This window comes from Aquila chrysaetos, chromosome 3, assembly GCF_900496995.4.
Source record: "Aquila chrysaetos chrysaetos chromosome 3, bAquChr1.4, whole genome shotgun sequence".
Lineage (NCBI taxonomy): Eukaryota > Metazoa > Chordata > Aves > Accipitriformes > Accipitridae > Aquila > Aquila chrysaetos.
The window spans coordinates 1,563,522-1,579,094 of NC_044006.1; the positions used below are offsets into that span (position 1 = coordinate 1,563,522).

Sequence of the window (15,573 nt, forward strand, 5' to 3'; positions counted from 1 at the left end):
AGCCCCTTCAGGTGGGGAACACATGGTTCTCCTACACACCTGCATCCCATGGGAGACCACACAGATCCTCTTCAGGTCTCGGACACCCCACTCATCCGGCCATCTCTGATAGATCTCCTTCACTTTCTCAATCACTTGTATTATCTCGGAGGCGTTGTGCCAAGAAATCATGGACATATCCCTTTCAGCCACGCCACACACGTGGCAGAACACGAGTGGGTAGATTTCGGGATGGGCTGGGATGTTCCCACTGGCTTGGATAGCATTGCCTTTGCCAACGTAGAAGTGCTTGGAGACAAACTCAATTATGCCTGCAGTGGAACGGTAATTCTCATTGAAGATGATCCTGCTCTTCAAGGCCACTTCATGCCTCTCTTTCTGGTAAAACTGAAAGAGACGGTTTAACAGGGTGTGATCAGCAGATTGTTCATCCCCAACACAGAACAGCTTTGGGGTTATCTGCATGTGATCGCCAGCGAGGACAATGCGGGTCTCAAAAGTGGCGTAGGAGAGTGGAACCAAAGCTTCGCACTCCAGCATCTGAGCAGCCTCGTCGATCATGATGTGGGTAAAATAGCCTGGGGCAACCTTCAGGTTCTTGGATAACATGGAGGTGGTAATAATGACGTGGTGCCTGTCGATCTCCTCCCGCGTGGGGTGTCGGAAGGAGCGCTGGTCTGGCGAGAGGCAGCAGTACATCTGAGTGATGGGGTCTGTCAGGTTGATGGGACGGTCAGTGGATATAATCCTCAACGGAACAGCCCATGGGTGCCCGTTGGTCACGTAGTTATGGAAGTACTCCCGGATGTAGATGTCAGCAGCACTGGAGGGGAAAAAAAGGGGGAAACCACAAGGAATTGTAAGTGCTGTTCCCAAATGCTGTGACCAGCATCCCAACGCGCTATCTGATTATTCAACAACACGCACCCAAACTCTCCCCCAGCTTCGGCTGACAACCCACTTGTCACAGGAGATATTCACATATGTGCAAAGAAGCCGATGTTTACTCAGCCACCAATTCCAAGCCTATTTTGAGAGTATGGTTTAAAATAGGAGTTGATACTCGAGACTAGGGCATCTCTCGATGCTCATACGGAAAAATGCAATGATGTGCCCAACAAAATCTGTAGCCCTGCTGCTCTCTAGGGACAAGTCACACAGACCTCTCCTCCGACAGCTAACCAGCCCCAGCCCAGGCGGGTGATACGAGATCTGCAGAAGAAGCTTCAGTGCAAGCCGACAGCCTGTTTCAGGCTAAGATTAGCAGTCACCCATCTATTATACATTAAAAACTAAGGCAGTAACAGCCTGCAGGATCGGATGTGGACACTCTTTTCAGCATAACTGCTCTAATTTTAACAATCTTGGCCTGGTTTCTCTGAAGGCAGATACAATGGCAGTCAGACCAGATCTGCATTTCCTCTTCCCCAAACTCTTCCTGGAAAAGTAAAAAAACTGGCAATGTGCACAGAGCACAATAGTCTTCAAGGGCAAGTAGAGCACAAAATTATCCCAGCAAGGTCAGGCAACAGTTTTCTACTTCTTCCAGTACACAGTAAAGGCTAGAAAGAACTAACTGTCTCTCCAACCCCATCCCCATTTTATAACAAGGCAGGAATATGCTGCCTCTTCCACAAACACTTCCAGCCATGCCAGGCTTCTTCCCAGCAGGAAGTGCTAGAGCAGTTGAAGACATATTAAATAAAAATTAGTTTATTTAAGCAAGTAATTGAAATGCATACTAAGAAAAGGGCAGCTCAGCTCAGTCTCACGCACCCTGGCTCCCTCTCAACCCACCAGGCAAGCAATGGACTAGCTTGCTTGGATCCAGCCCACAACTCTGGTTGCCTCTTCCCTCATGCCCTGCTAACCTGTTAGTGTGAGTGCAGATCAGCACCCGTGTGTTGGGCTGCCTGAGGATCTCCATGGTGGCCATGGCCAACGTGAACGTCTTGCCTGTGCCGAAAGGCCCATAGATGAGAAGAGGTGGGACCTGCCGGCTGCTGGTTGCCTGGCCCGTGATGAAGGAGATGGCTAGTTTCTGCTTGCTATTCCCTTTCTGTGGCGACCCAAGAGAGTAGGGGACAGAGCAACTGGCGACATCTGGTAGGACCAGCTTCTCATCCAACAGGCGGTCCACAGCCTGGTGCCACTGCCGGAACAGCAGCTGGTCGATTTGGAACTGGATCTCCACCTTGCGGGACGTGTTTGGTGCGAAGTTCAGCTCCGAGCAGCATCTCTTTGGTATCTGTAGCCAGATGGTCTTCTCTGTGGTGGCTTTATGCTCCACACTAACCTCGTAAACCCGATTGTCCACAGGTGGGTCAAGCGCCAGGAAAGCAGTGGGCACAGACCTACTCAGCAGATACCCCTCGTCTGTGTCCGGCGAGAGGTTATAAGGGGTAGGCACTTCAGCGAACAGCTCACCAGAGAGGGCAAACTTCATCCCCATGGAGAGGCTTTGCAGCATGGGGGTCAGCAAGATAAGGACCCGCAGGTTGAGTCTGAAAGGAAGAAACACCCGGATGAACAGCAGAGAACCGGCCCATCGGTTCATCAGCAACCGCCCTCCCCGCTGCAGAGTGGGGATTGCCACCTACACCCAGAGAGGCTCTGCCAGCCCCCTGAGAACACAGAGACAGAAACCGTGCTTGTAGCTACTCCACGGCCGCAGGACAAGACCCAGCCCTTCCCCTTCTATCGCTACCCAGCAAGCCACCTTTCTCGGCAGGTTTCCATTTTTCTGGGAAGGCGCTCCAGGCCCCAACCCAGAAGGGACAGAGACTTCAGTAACAGCGTGGCCCCAAGGGTTAGCAATGGACCCGTGGTCCACAGCAAGGAGGATCCACACCTGGCACTTACTTGGCAACCAGAGCCTGTTCAGCTTCTTCCTCGCGGAAGAGGAAGCTGTGCATCCTCTCACGATAGTTGAGACGGGTGATGGGAACGGTCGTACCACCCTCGCGCTGGTAGTCCAGCGCAAGAGCGGGAGGTTTGTACTTGGCCAGCAGATCCACATCTTCGCTGGTCCTCGGCACGCTGGGAACGATGATCCGGTTACCTCTATCCCATCGCACGAAGTTGACGGGGCGGCTGCTCTCCCTGCTGCTGGGGACGTGCTGGGGGTTATCCCGCCGGCCCACCTTCACCTTGATCTTCTGCATGAGGACGGGGCGTTTGCCGAAATCAAACACCACCCACTGCTCGAAGACGCCCAGCGTGCAGCACTCCATGCAGACCTCCACCAGCGCGGTGGCTGGGGAGGAAGGCAGGGCGGCCACGTGCTCCCCCCGAATGTAGTGGAGGCCCCGGGAAAGCCCGTTTCCCGAGAAGTAGAAGTTGACTCCAGGTTCCCGCTTGAGTAGCGCCACGTGCTGCAGAGGCATCTGCCGGTTGAGGAGAAGACAGGGACACGGTGAGGGCAGCCCATGGGAAGAGCCCGGCGGCTGATGAGGTCCTCCCAGCAGCATTTCCTACCGAAAGCTGCTGCAAGAACCGAACGCCATGCCGGACCTACAGCACACCAGAAATTCTCCTCAAAGGAGCTTATTCCTCATGCAACCCCACAGCAATTTTTTAAGGTCTTAAAGAACCTCAGGTTTCAGTTTTATGGCAATTGAGCTGGTCTGCTGTAAACAGGAAATCTCCTATGTTGGAGAGGGCAATTAGATGCAGGCTCCTGCACCCAACACTCATGAAATCCTGGGCAGGGAAGCAGCTGAATCTGGTTATTTGTGATGATACGTGGGAGGTGCTGAGCGCAGCTGGGGCCGCCCCAGCCCCGCTGCATGAGACGAGACAGGAGACACGGTGGCTGCACCCCTCATGCACAGCCCCAGCTCAGGCACCACGTGGGCCCGAGCTGCTCCCGAGTACCCAACACACATCCTCATTCAGGCATCCCAAAACCCCTATCCTTCTGCCTCTTGCAGAAACAATAATTAAAAAAACAAAGAATCCCGAAGGACAAGGACTGTGCACAGCAGCAGGCGCTGCCAGCGGCTCACAGCCTCTTGCTGCGCAGAGCTGGGCTTACCTGGGAGTGGACCCTGAATTTCCACTGGTATTTCATCCTCCTGTCCTCCAACTGCAGGTGCAGGGGCTGCTCACACACAACTCTGACGCCCTCGACATGCTCAGCCATCTGTGGGGGAGGCAGGAGAGGAGCGGGACTGAAGGCAACATCCCAGGGACACGCTGCAGAACCCTCTGCGGGGCCGTCTTCATCCTTTGCTTTTACGCTACGTCCTCCCGAGAGGGGACTGTCAGTAAATCCTCACGCTCAGTCCTCACCCACTGCTGCTCAGCGTCCCCGCGCAGCGGCCTTGGCAAATGGAAGGACCCGCGGCACAGCGGTGCAGTCGGGTACCCCGAGCGGGCTTTTGGGTTGCCGTCTCGGAAGGGATGAAGGAAGGAGGATGCAACACCCCTTTCTGCATCACCGTTAGAAAGGCGAGCAGTGGGCTCCGTTCCCAAGCTCTTACACAAGAGGCTTCTCGCCACGCGCCAGACCAACGCGTTCCCACCCTGCCGCCCGTGACTCACAATCAACACCTCGTTGGAGCACGTCCGATACTCGGCGATGAGCCGGTCCTGGTAAGACAAGAGCCCTTCCTTCAGCGCTCGCTTCTTTTTCTTCACGGCAACCTTCACCCTCTGGATCCACTCCTGCAGCTCCTCGGCGGAATGAGCCTTGGTGCAGCTGTTGCCCATTTCGCACACCTCCGCTCTGTCGGGAGAGAGGTGTCCCTGGTGCCACCCGTGCCCGGTGGCACAGGGGTCCACAGCGAGCCGGCAGCTGCCTGCTGCCCCTGCCCTCTTCCCCCGCTGCACCGGGCGGACGCCTTACCTGCTACACAGCGAGAACTTGGTCAGCCCGAGTGGCGGCGCGTGGTGGACCCACTGGACGGAGGCGTCAACCGAGAGCATCTGCATATGCTCGACAGAGGAGCAGTGGCTCTCGAAACTCTCCTGCGAGCTGAAGGTCACCAGGCAGAGCCGGCAGTAGAAGTGCACCGGCGCGGGCGCCGCCAGCTCGCCGTTGACGCCGCAGCTCCCCGCAGCCGGCAGCAGGTCGGAGCGAACCAAGCCGTGCTCCCTCTCGGCTTCCCAGACGGCCATCTCCACGTCGCTGTGGGCGTACTGGCAGCGCTGCGGGCTGTGCTTGCAGGGCTGGCCCCTGGAGACGAACCTGCAGTAGCTGAGGGTCGGCATGAACTCCGGGCAGGGCCGGACGGCGGTGTACTGCTGCTTCCTCCGGCTGTCCGACACCACGTGCACCAGGAGGGGGTCCCAGGTCCAGTGGGACTCGCAGAGCCGCCCCTGGCCGCCCACCGAGATGCGCTGGGGGCAGCCGAAGAAGCAACGCTTGCAGATCTCCTGGAACTGCCCCCCGAACTCGCTGGCGATCTCGCCGGCGGCGCTGGCCGGCGATTCGGGGGTGGCGGTGGGGTGACCCCCCAGCTGCGCCTGCAGCACCGCTGCCTTCAGCTGGCGCCGCTCCAGCTGCTGCTCCCTCTCAAAGTTCCAGACCATGGCCTCCTCCGGGCTCCAGGCAAAGGTGCACTGGCTCTTGTGCTTTCTGCAGCCCAGCCCCACCGCAAAGTACCTGCAGACGGCGTAGCGGGCCGGGTTGGGGAAGCCCGGCCGCCTGGACACCTTCCTCCAGGCTGTGCTCCGGCGGCCGCGGCAGCGGGCCAGGAGGATCTCGTACATGCACTTGTGCTCCACTTTTCGCAGTTGGTAGGTGATCTCGTTCTCCTTCACGCTGCACTTGGAGCAGACCAGGCGCAGCTCCAGCTGCTGCTGGAGCCTGCCCAGCGGCACCGCCGGGCCGTTCGCCGTCGGCATCCTCGGCGGCGGCTTGAGCGGAGCAAAATTAACGGCGGGAAGTTCCTACGAGACAATGCTGGGGGGAGGAGGTGCCATGGAGCGGCCGCGTCCTAGCTCGCTACGTACCTGCCGGCCATTGGTGCGAGTTCACAAAGCCTGACAAAGAAACGAGGAACAAGCGACTTAGCAGGAAACTTCAGCCGGTCCCTGGCTGGACGTGTGCCGAGGCACCGGCACAGCCCGGCCTCGCTTACCAGCAAGCAGCCAGGAACCTCACCCAGCGCCCAAACCCACCAGAGACCCTCGCCCTCGGCACCCAAGCGCCTGCTCACCCAGCTCTGTTCATCCGCCAGCCCAGATCCAAGGGGACAGTGTCCCGCAGGGACCAGGCTGCCGAGCGGCGAGGGCTCCCGGCAGGGCTCAGCTCGGTCTCCAGCGTGCCGCAGCCTGCAGACCGTCGGCATTTACCGCCCAACACGGGAGAGCCGGCTGCAGCGGAGGCTGCCCTGGGCGGCCCGGCACGGTCCCCACGGCGGCCACCGACCTCCTCCCGGACCGTGGCCGGATGATCCGACTTCCTCTTCCCACTGCCAGTGCCTCCCCCGCCTCGGTTCGCTCCTGCCAACTTTTTCTTTTTCCTGCTTTCTCCCCTGGGTCTGGCGGGGCAGCCCCACGCCAAGCGGGAGAAACCCAGCTCCAACCCCCCAGCCCATCTCCCTCTGTGGCAAGAAAGATTAACTGGAATTAATTAACAAAGCAACCACCCTCTTCGCTCCTCGGATGCGGCACCCAAGGCCGGGAGACGGGCATACTGAAACACGGATCTGCCGGCATCCCCTCCGGCCGACAGCTCCGTAAACATCCCTCCGGGAGAGCTCTGGCTCCGGTGGCAAGGAAGGTGACTCACTGCTCCCTGCTCTCCGGGGCCACCGGCTCCGGCATTTGCCAGCAGTTTCCTGGGTAACCAGAGGCCAGGAGCATCCCTGGGAATGATGCTACAGGGTTTCGTGGCCGGGCCAGGCGGCTCAAGGCAAAGGGAACACGCCGGGGCAGATCTGTGGGCAGGCTGTGCTGCCAAGCAAAGCCGCCAGCCTCGTGCCGAGCATCCGCCTCGGGCTCCTGACCCGCAGCCACGAGGGACCGGGTCTCTAGCGATACCGGGGAAGAGCGGTATTTACGGCTGCGGTCCGGCAGACAATGGAGCAGGAGGACAGACTTTGCGCTGCTTCCGCAAAAATACTTTTCACTTTTAATTAAGACTCCTTTCCCCACCTCTGGGATAAACGGGGTGCTTGATGCTGGGGGAGGCAGGCAGGGGGGTGCTGAAGCTGCTGCTCCGGCTGAAGCTCCAGGCAGAAAACACGGAGCCAGAACTGCAGGGGGGAAGCGGCCGGAGCATCACCCACCCTCCCAGCTCACCGTTAGCGAGCTCCTCGTATCCCGTCCCAGTGCCACAGCAGCCACCCGCTGCCAGTCTAGGAAGAAATCACCTAATCGTACTTCTCTGCCGCGCATCGGGTTGGACACGCGCTCAGCGGGTAAACACCAGCCCTATTTATCTCCCAAGGTCTGGCAGCGAGCCTAGCGCTGGGCAGAACTGCTAGTTTCTGTTTCGGTAAGCTGCAAGACTCTACGGTGGAGTCCCACGGCAGGGCTGGCTCTTCCTCTGCCACGATTCGGGTCACTGTGCCACGCCGCCGGCTCTCCGCACCGAGAACTAAATCATCCCGACTCATCTCTGCGCCTTCATTTCCAAACCTTTACTTGCAGCGCTCCCGTGCAGGCTGGCAGCCCTCACTTGCAGCATGAACATACAGCCGGATGGGCAGCATGGCCCTGCCACGGCTCTTATCTATAAATTGTCCAAACCTACAGCATCTGCAGGGACCACCGTGGTCCTGCTCAGGCAGCATCACCCGCTTGCTGCTTCCTGCGGGTACCCAGGCTCAAAGCTTCAGCAGAGCTGCTGGATGTGAACGCAGCACAAGTGCTAAGGAAAAGCATCCCTGAGCCGGAGCAGGGCTGGGGCCAGCAGAGAGCCAGGGTATCCCCATCCTCTGCCTGTAACAAGGTCACAGTCATCAGAAGAAAACCATTTCTGCAGCCCAGACACTGCACAGGGGTCAAGAGCTCTTTCTTTGCTCTGGTTCTACCACAAAAAAAAAAAAAAAAAGGTTGGGTCCACAGTAGAGGTGCTGCCTGATTGCTGCCTGATGCAGAGAAAATGCTTTGCACTGAAATGAAATAACTTGGGAAACAATAAAAGTATAGGAGAGCACCTATAAGCAATAAAAAGGCAGGAGGGGGAATGGGACACTGTGTCTCCTGCCCAAGGGCAACTGGGAATGCTCCACTGATCCCCAGCAAGACAGCGAAGGCAAAGCAGCGCTGGCATGGGGCTGCAGACCCTGCACCCAGGGGCTGCTCCTGCTGAACCCCACGAACGCCTAAAAAACCCCCGGCTGGTGGGAACCGAGGCAGCAGTTTGGGGAGACACGCTCTTCCCCGAGCACGGCTCCGCAGGACCCTGTGCCGAGCTGCAGGAGGGGAAACCCCTGCACCTTTTGGGGGGCCAGATATCCCTCCTGCGCCAGCCTGGCGAGACTGTCCTTGTCCAAAGCGTGATGCTAAGAGGGAGCATTCCCACTCCTCTTTCCCCAGGAGGTCAGGAATCCGCTGGAGCTAACCCGGACCCGCAGGCTCGGTTTGCCGCGGTAACTCCGCACAGGGGCTGGCAAGACGGGGGGGCTGGCAGCGGGCAGGGCAGGAGGGAGGGCAGGGGGAGACGGCGGCAGCGAGGGGCCGGTGGGACCAGGCTGCTGCCGAACCGCAGCCAGCAGGAACGCCCGGAGAGGGACCCCGGGTCACGCTCAGCCTTCAAGAGCCTTTCGGCTCCTTTGAAGCTGGCAGGGGTGAGCAGCACACTCCCGGCGGAACCGGGGCTTATTTTGAGGCTAACATCTGCGGCTTTGGGAACACTTCGGTTTCCCTCCGATAGGAGTTTCACCTTCCTTCCTCTGGAAGTCTCCTCCTTAGGACGAGCCCTCCTGGGAAAGGCAGTCATGTTCAGGATTTGTGCAACATCTGTGCAACGCTGTCACTGGTGAAAACTCCAAAATACCTCAGTAATACACGCGAGAGAGGATGAAATCTGATCGCTGGCACTCGGCTCCATGGAGCAGGAGCTGAGCTTCCTGGTCCCAGCACGTCCACAGCCGCAGAGCCCAGAGGAGACATGGTCCTGCAGCAGCGACGACACCGACCTGCTCGGTTAAATGCTTTAAGAACTACCCATAAAGACCGTACAGGACAGCTAGGCTGTTACTGGTAGTCATGCCTAGGCAGGGCATCCGACTCTGAGAAAGCTAAGAGGGAATATTCCACCTTTAAAGGGTCAATTCCCTTGCTGTTTATTTTTTTAAGCAAGCGTTTGATTTTGAGCAAGCTGCCAGAACATGCTCTGGGTCTGGAGGTGGGAGGGAAGAGGAAGGGGAAATGCAAACCCCTCTTAAAGTCTCCGCGCAGCACCAGCACCGAAGCCAAACTAAAGCCTTTTTCTTTCTACGACCATCTTATACTAGCAAAAAAAGTAAAAAAAAAAAAAAAGGAAGAAGCTACAGAACTTTTGCAATCCAAGCCTGGGTGGAGGAAAGATGCAGGGCATGAGGAAGCTTGGGGAGGCACACTGTAAGATAGCTGTCCAACTGACAATAAAACTGATGTTAACAGGGCAAAAGCCAAGTGCCCCGAGGAAGGTGGGAGTTGATCGAGAGCAATATTTACCAGCAAGCTACAGACTGTGATTTGCAAGCTGAATTACATACATTTTAAGAAAAACAGTAGTCCTGAAAAGCCCAGCCTGGTGTTTAAAGCCACTCGCATCCTGCTGACGGGTGAAACAAGTCACTCTGGCAGACGGAGAGGCTGGTTTATTGTACGCCCAGCTCTGCATCCTCTCACGGAGGCTCACGGCCCCATCAGGGCAAGTATCTGCCTCTCTCCTGCTCGCACGTACCCTCCCCAGGGTGGGACAGGGACACACACACCCGCTACCCAGCACCGGTCCAGCCTCGCTGCAAACCAAACCGAACCAAACCACGCCATCGCCTCACTAGCGGCGTTTGCTCCGCGCTGGGGAAGACGCTTCAGGTCAGGGCCGAGCCATGTTATGTCCGAGCATCGTCCCCTGGCAAGCGCCTCGCAGGGCTGCGCTGATGCCAGGGATAATCACATTTCCCTGGAAATGAGGAGTCGAAGCACGGCCTTTCGCAGAGAAACGCTCATCGTGCATCCGCGGCCGAATCCTGCCGCTCCGCACCCCTCTGCCATCCCGGCCCGCTGGGAGGAAAGTGGCCTTTTTGTTAGGTCTTGCCTTGATTAATTATTGACAGGAGGTTAGGCAACGTGCTACAACGGAGTAAGCCAAGTGCCCCTCGATCAGAGCAAGCGACGTGGGTCAGAGTACCGGGACAGCCCTCTGCGGGGATGGGGACAGGCCAACCGCGCACCTCGGGGGACCGCAGCCCCGCACCCCGGTTATCGGTCCCAGCTGAGCACCGGACCTGGGCGCCCTGGGAGTTTTTCCTCTCTCGACCGCGAGCGCTCGGAGCAGTGGCGTGAAACCAGCACAGCATCCCCCAGCACCCCGTGAGCAAACGGTGCGGCCGGGCTGGCTCGGAAGGGTTTGGTACCGGTGGAAGAAGAGCTGCGCCGCGGATGCTGCCCCGTGCCACCCCATCGCCTGCAGTTAACCCTCCTGGCTGCACCAAACCCGTACCCCTTCTGATATTTTCCTCCTGGGCAAAACCACCCTCAAAAGTTCTTGGGGCCCTTCCTTTCCCCAGCCTTTTTCAACAAGAAGGTTCACTCCACGTCCCACCCAGAGAGCTGGCGCGGTCCTGCCAACCTGGCTGCCGCAAAGTGACAGCCGTCACGCTTCTGCCCGAGTCGGTGGGCATGCACGAACCCCCCCCCCCCCCAGTTTGTGCACAGCCCCCAGGCACTGGCACCCCCAGTTACAGCATTTGCCTTCTTACCCAACTACAAAAAGTTCACCGGGAGCTCCCAGCCCACAACCCCCAAGCTCAGAGGCGGCAGCAGAGAGGGGAGAGCTGCCGGGGATCGCTCACCGGAGGTGAAACCGTGCACCCCTGCCAGCCCGGGGGCTTTGCACCCCAAAACCTGCATCCTGACCCTCCCCCCCCCCCCCCCGAAAGGGCTCCAGCCCGGGCAGGGATGCTCCGAGCCGGGACGGGAGCAGAGGCGCGGGGGCTGAACGGGATGAAAACCCTGGAGCATCCCACACCGTGCAGCACCCCAAAAGCACGCCGCAGGGCTAACCGGGACCACCCTGAGCCCTGCAGCACCCAACGAGACGAAGCACCCGGCACCCTGCACCCCCCCCCCCCCCCCCAACCCGGAGCCCCCCGCACCGCTCTCACCGCCGCCGGGCTGGGGTGTGGGGAGGTGGGCTTGGGGGGGGGGGGGGTACCCGGGGACTCGTCGCCGCCGGCAGTTTCGTTTCTGGGGCCTCCCCGCATTCAAACCGGGGCCGGACTTCGCGGAAATTGCATCACGGCAGCTCCGCCCCGCTCCGCCCCGCCGGCACCGGGGGGAGCCGGCACCGGCACCGGCACCGGCACCGGGCACGGGGGGAGCCGGCACCGGGCCCGGGGAGCTGCCCGCCTCCCACAGCGAACAGCACAGGCACCCCCCCCCCCCCAACATAATTGCCCCCCCCAAACATAATTTGCCCCCCCCCGAAACATAATTACCCCCCCCCCGCAGCACGGAGGGGATGCTCCGGGCCGCTGCTCACCCGCGGAGGGTCGGGGTTCTCCCGCGTTCAGCCTCGGTCCAGCGCCCGGGAGCGGCGGTACCGGAATAATCAAGCGAAGCTGAAGCGGTAACGGATGGGAGCAGCGGTCCCCAACCCGGCTGGGCCCCCCCCCCGCGTCCCCGTCCCCGCCAGCCTCCGCTTAAAAAGGGCTCCCGGGAGGGGCCGGGCGCGCCGATTTCCTTTCTGTTCATCAGCATCACTTTCGTTTTCCATTCCCTTCCCTGTCTGACGAGGTGCACCCAGCTGCAGAAAGTTCAACCTCGGGCTAAAAAAAAAATAAAACCCAAATGCACACATTCCCCCCCCCCCCCCCCCAGCAGCAGAGCCCCCATTGCATCGGGCTTCGTGCAGGGTGGCAGCACCCACGCCCCGGGTGGCAAGAGCCCGCACCCCACTTTGCAGGCACATGCCATGGCACAAGCACCTTCGCCTGACACTCAGCACCCAGGGCGGGGGTCCTCAGCCCCCCTCCAGCATCACCCCTTCCCAGCTTGCCAAGCCAAACCCACAGCGGTCCAGCGCGGCACAAGGCAGCATCCTGCCCCTGCGCCGTTTGGTGCTGCCGTATGTCAAGGGCGGCACACGCGGAGAACTGGTAAGCTCGGACAGCCCCCCTAATGCGGCAGCCTGAGAAACCCCCCCCAAAACACAGGCATCCAAGCAAAAGGCCCAGGAGGTTCCTCTAACTCCCCCCCCCCAGCCCCAGGACCACACCACAGCACAGGGGCTGCGGCAGAGCATCATTTCACTAGCCCGGACATACGGCTTCAGAAAGTACCGACCTGCAGAGTGGATGCTGTGCTTGACACAGCGATGCGGCCTGGCCCCAGCCTGGAAATGTACCAGTATTAAGATAAATAAAATTATCTTAATGCCAGTGGCCAGCTGCAAGCCCTAGAAAACAACCAGGCAAAACCAACACACCTCCAACTACGAGCGACTGTAAAAGATTGCGAGCACCGGAGGCAAAGTTTCTCTGCTGACAGCAATATTGTTAAATCCCTCCATCGAGGAACGGGCACATCGTGCTTGGTGATGCCGCACAGGGGCCGCGGCACAAAGTCAGCGTTGGTGAGGGAAATAAAAGTTCTTCCGCAAAACAAGCGGGAGGAGGAAACGCTGATGAGCCGAGAGCCAGCCCGCGGGGCACGCTGGCAGCGTGAGCAGGCGAGGAAGGAGGGGCAGGGACGTTTCTGGCATGTTTGTCAACACCAAAGCAAGGAGGAAGAGGTTTTTTACCTTTCAGTTTCGTGCGGTCGCACCCACTGGGTGCCTTGGAGGGAACCCCCCTACCCTCCTCCCATCCAGCAGCACCCCAGCGAGCCCCGAGGGAAAGGGGCTTTCACACCAGGGAGGGGTGCTGGGCAGCCCAGCCCGGTGGGTGCTGGATGGACCCCACCAGAGTAGTGGGTGATCGTGGGAACCGGCCATCCCCGGGCAGCAAACCCGCCTGGTCCATGCACCAAAGCCCCAGTCGCTGCCAGACCGGCGGCCGTGCTGGCTGCCCGCGGCAGGGCCACGGCTGCAGGGCTGCGTTCTGCTCCTCTCTGCCTTTTGTCAGCCTTTGTCTGACCCTGCAAAGCCCCCACGCTCGGCTTTCCTGCCCGGGAAGGAGCTTCCCGGCCTCTTCCTTGCGACTGCCGTGAGAAGCGTTATCTGCTGGGACAGTGCGGGGGGCCCATCCCTGCCCAGGAAAGGAGCGGTCCCTTCCCCTGCGAAGATGCAGCCCCGCAGCCAAGCGAAGCCAAAGGGATCGGGAAGGTGTCGGCTCCGGTCCGCAGCCCCGGCACAGAGCGAGCACGGGCACCGGGACGTGCAACAGCAATGGAGCCTGTCCCTGGGTTGTGTTGCCTGTGGGCAGAAATCATCCTTTCTACAGCACTGACTCTAAACCACAGCAAATGTCTCTGTAATAGCCCAGACATCATCAGACAGCAGTAAAAAACAGAAACAAAATACCCGCCCACAACCCCCCCAAGATGCCAGAGCCAGGACGGACAGTGCCAGGCTCACCCAGGCAGAGCAGCCTGGGCACTGGGGCTTCACTGTGATCTTACAGGTGAAATATTTGGAGGTTTCACTCTGATTTTCAAGATGGGATATTTTCCCTAGAGCCCCAGCTCCAGGAGCCAGGAGAAAATAGCTTTCACTATCGTATATAAAGCTTCTGGCCCGGCTCGGCATGCATAAAAAGGCGACAGAAATGGAGAAGAAACCCAGGGGAGAAGCCAGGCTCTGCTGTTACTTAATCTCTGGCCAGCAGAGCGGAGGAAGCCTCTGCCCGGGCCAGGCAGCCGCAGCCGGAGCAGGGAGGAGGCAAAGCTGCGTCACCGAATCACCAGCGTCAGGGTGGGGGAGAGCCGAAACCCAGTATTTGCTGATTTTAGACAAACACCACCCAGCTGAAAGCCTTGAGTTTCGGTTTCCATTCCTGCGGTGGTGTGACCGACAGCCACGGAGGGATTTCCCCACAAAGCCACCGCTTCTTCTCCGCGGGGGGGGGGGGGGGGCCCTTGGCTGCAGCCCCCCCAGCCCTGGGTACGCTGTGTTTGTGCACTGCACAATGGTCCGAGGATGAGCTGGGACCCAGGATGGCCTTCCTGCAAAGATACTAGAGCATCTCCTGCCCCGGTAACACCCCTAACCAGCCCAGAGAAAACCAGCGACAGAGGAACTGACAATTTCTCACAGCCTCCCGCTCCCTGGCAGCCCATGGGCAGCAGTGCAGGCAGCTGCCCGGCAGGACCACGGCACAGCTCTGCTTGCAACGCTGCCAGTTGGATGCCCGGGCAGCAGGAGCCTCTGCGGGTCTTTCCCAAATGCTGCAGGCTTCTCCCGCGGATGCCTGGAGGAGAAAATGCAAGCGGCTGTGCCTCCATTACCACACAACCCGGAGGAAAACAGGGACTCGCATGAGTCATCTGCAGCCCTTCATGTAATTTGTCTCTGGATTCGAGTCCTCCACGCCCCGGCTGCGAGCGGAGCAGCCCTGGGCTCCCCACGGGACTCTGCCCGGCTCCGTGCCGGGAAGGAAAGGGGAGCACGGCGGAGCACCCGCGGGGGCCCCGGGAAGGCAGCTGCCAGCAGCACCGGGCTGGCAGAGTGGGCACCGGCGGGCACGTGGGAGCCCCGGCGGACTGACCCGCTGGGATTCACTCTGATGCTCCAGTTGTGGGGTCCACGACACCCACCGCAGCCCTGGGAGCCCACCCCATCGCTGGGGAGGGCAGGGCTCGGGGGGGGGGGGGGGGTCCCCAACGCAGAGCCCCGGGTCTCGGTGCTGCTGTCGGCGCCGCGGGGAGAGCCTGCCCCTGATCTGCAGGTGGGACGCGCTCCCCACGAGCGATGCTGTACCACCACCGCTCAAACCAGGGCTGAAGAACCAGGAGACAAACCAACCACACACGCCCCGGCCGGGGGGAAAGTCCCGTGGCGTCTTGCTCGAGCCCCAGTGGCCACATCCTTGCTGCATCCAGCCCGAGGCCAGCTATCTACACGCTAACTGCTAATCCCTGTTTACAGCTTGCTGTAGATGACTTCCCCTTGCTTTTCCTTCTCAAGCCTCAGCCCCAACCCTACCACGAGTTACCGACAGCCCTGCAAGTCCCCAGCTGCTCTCCACAGAGCGGGGAAGCACCGCGGCACGCTGAGGAGTGGCACAGCCGCCGCAGAAGCCGATCACACCGCCGGGACGTCCCAGAGCATCCCAGCCGGTCTCTCCAGGGAGACGGGGCTGCCCTGAAAGCTGCTGCAAAGGGAGGGGAGGATTGCACCAGCCAAAATCTGCTTGCAGAGCTTTTATTGCTTGGAGAGCTGTTTGCATCCCTAGGAAGCGTTGCCTTGCAGGGCAAAGTACACCCTCACTGGGAATGCCTTGCCAGCAAAGCCATCTATAGTCTCCG

General features: G+C 59.9%; 1 protein-coding gene across 9 annotated transcripts in view; it reads right to left on the reverse strand.

The window, feature by feature from the left end:
• The window catches only part of HELZ2 (helicase with zinc finger 2), a 28,555-nt gene extending 15,503 nt beyond the window's left edge, over positions 1–13,052 (reverse strand). The window contains exons 1-8 of one of the 9 annotated variants that reach the window (XM_041122751.1): positions 12,596–13,052; positions 12,454–12,502; positions 4,850–5,988; positions 4,546–4,729; positions 4,037–4,144; positions 2,863–3,386; positions 1,872–2,504; positions 40–823 (exon numbers count right to left, since the gene is read on the reverse strand). In XM_041122751.1, the coding sequence (XP_040978685.1) occupies positions 40–823; positions 1,872–2,504; positions 2,863–3,386; positions 4,037–4,144; positions 4,546–4,729; positions 4,850–5,850 (3,234 nt within the window). In that variant the 5' untranslated portion in view covers positions 5,851–5,988; positions 12,454–12,502; positions 12,596–13,052. Of the gene's footprint in view, positions 1–39; positions 824–1,871; positions 2,505–2,862; positions 3,387–4,036; positions 4,145–4,545; positions 4,730–4,849; positions 5,989–7,238; positions 8,933–9,656; positions 11,049–11,264; positions 11,379–11,650; positions 12,137–12,453; positions 12,510–12,595 lie in introns of those variants that run through there. The other 8 variants (XR_005932135.1, XM_041122754.1, XM_030008665.2 and 5 more) reach the window with 8 other exon arrangements.
• Between the last annotated feature and the right edge of the window lie 2,521 nt (positions 13,053–15,573).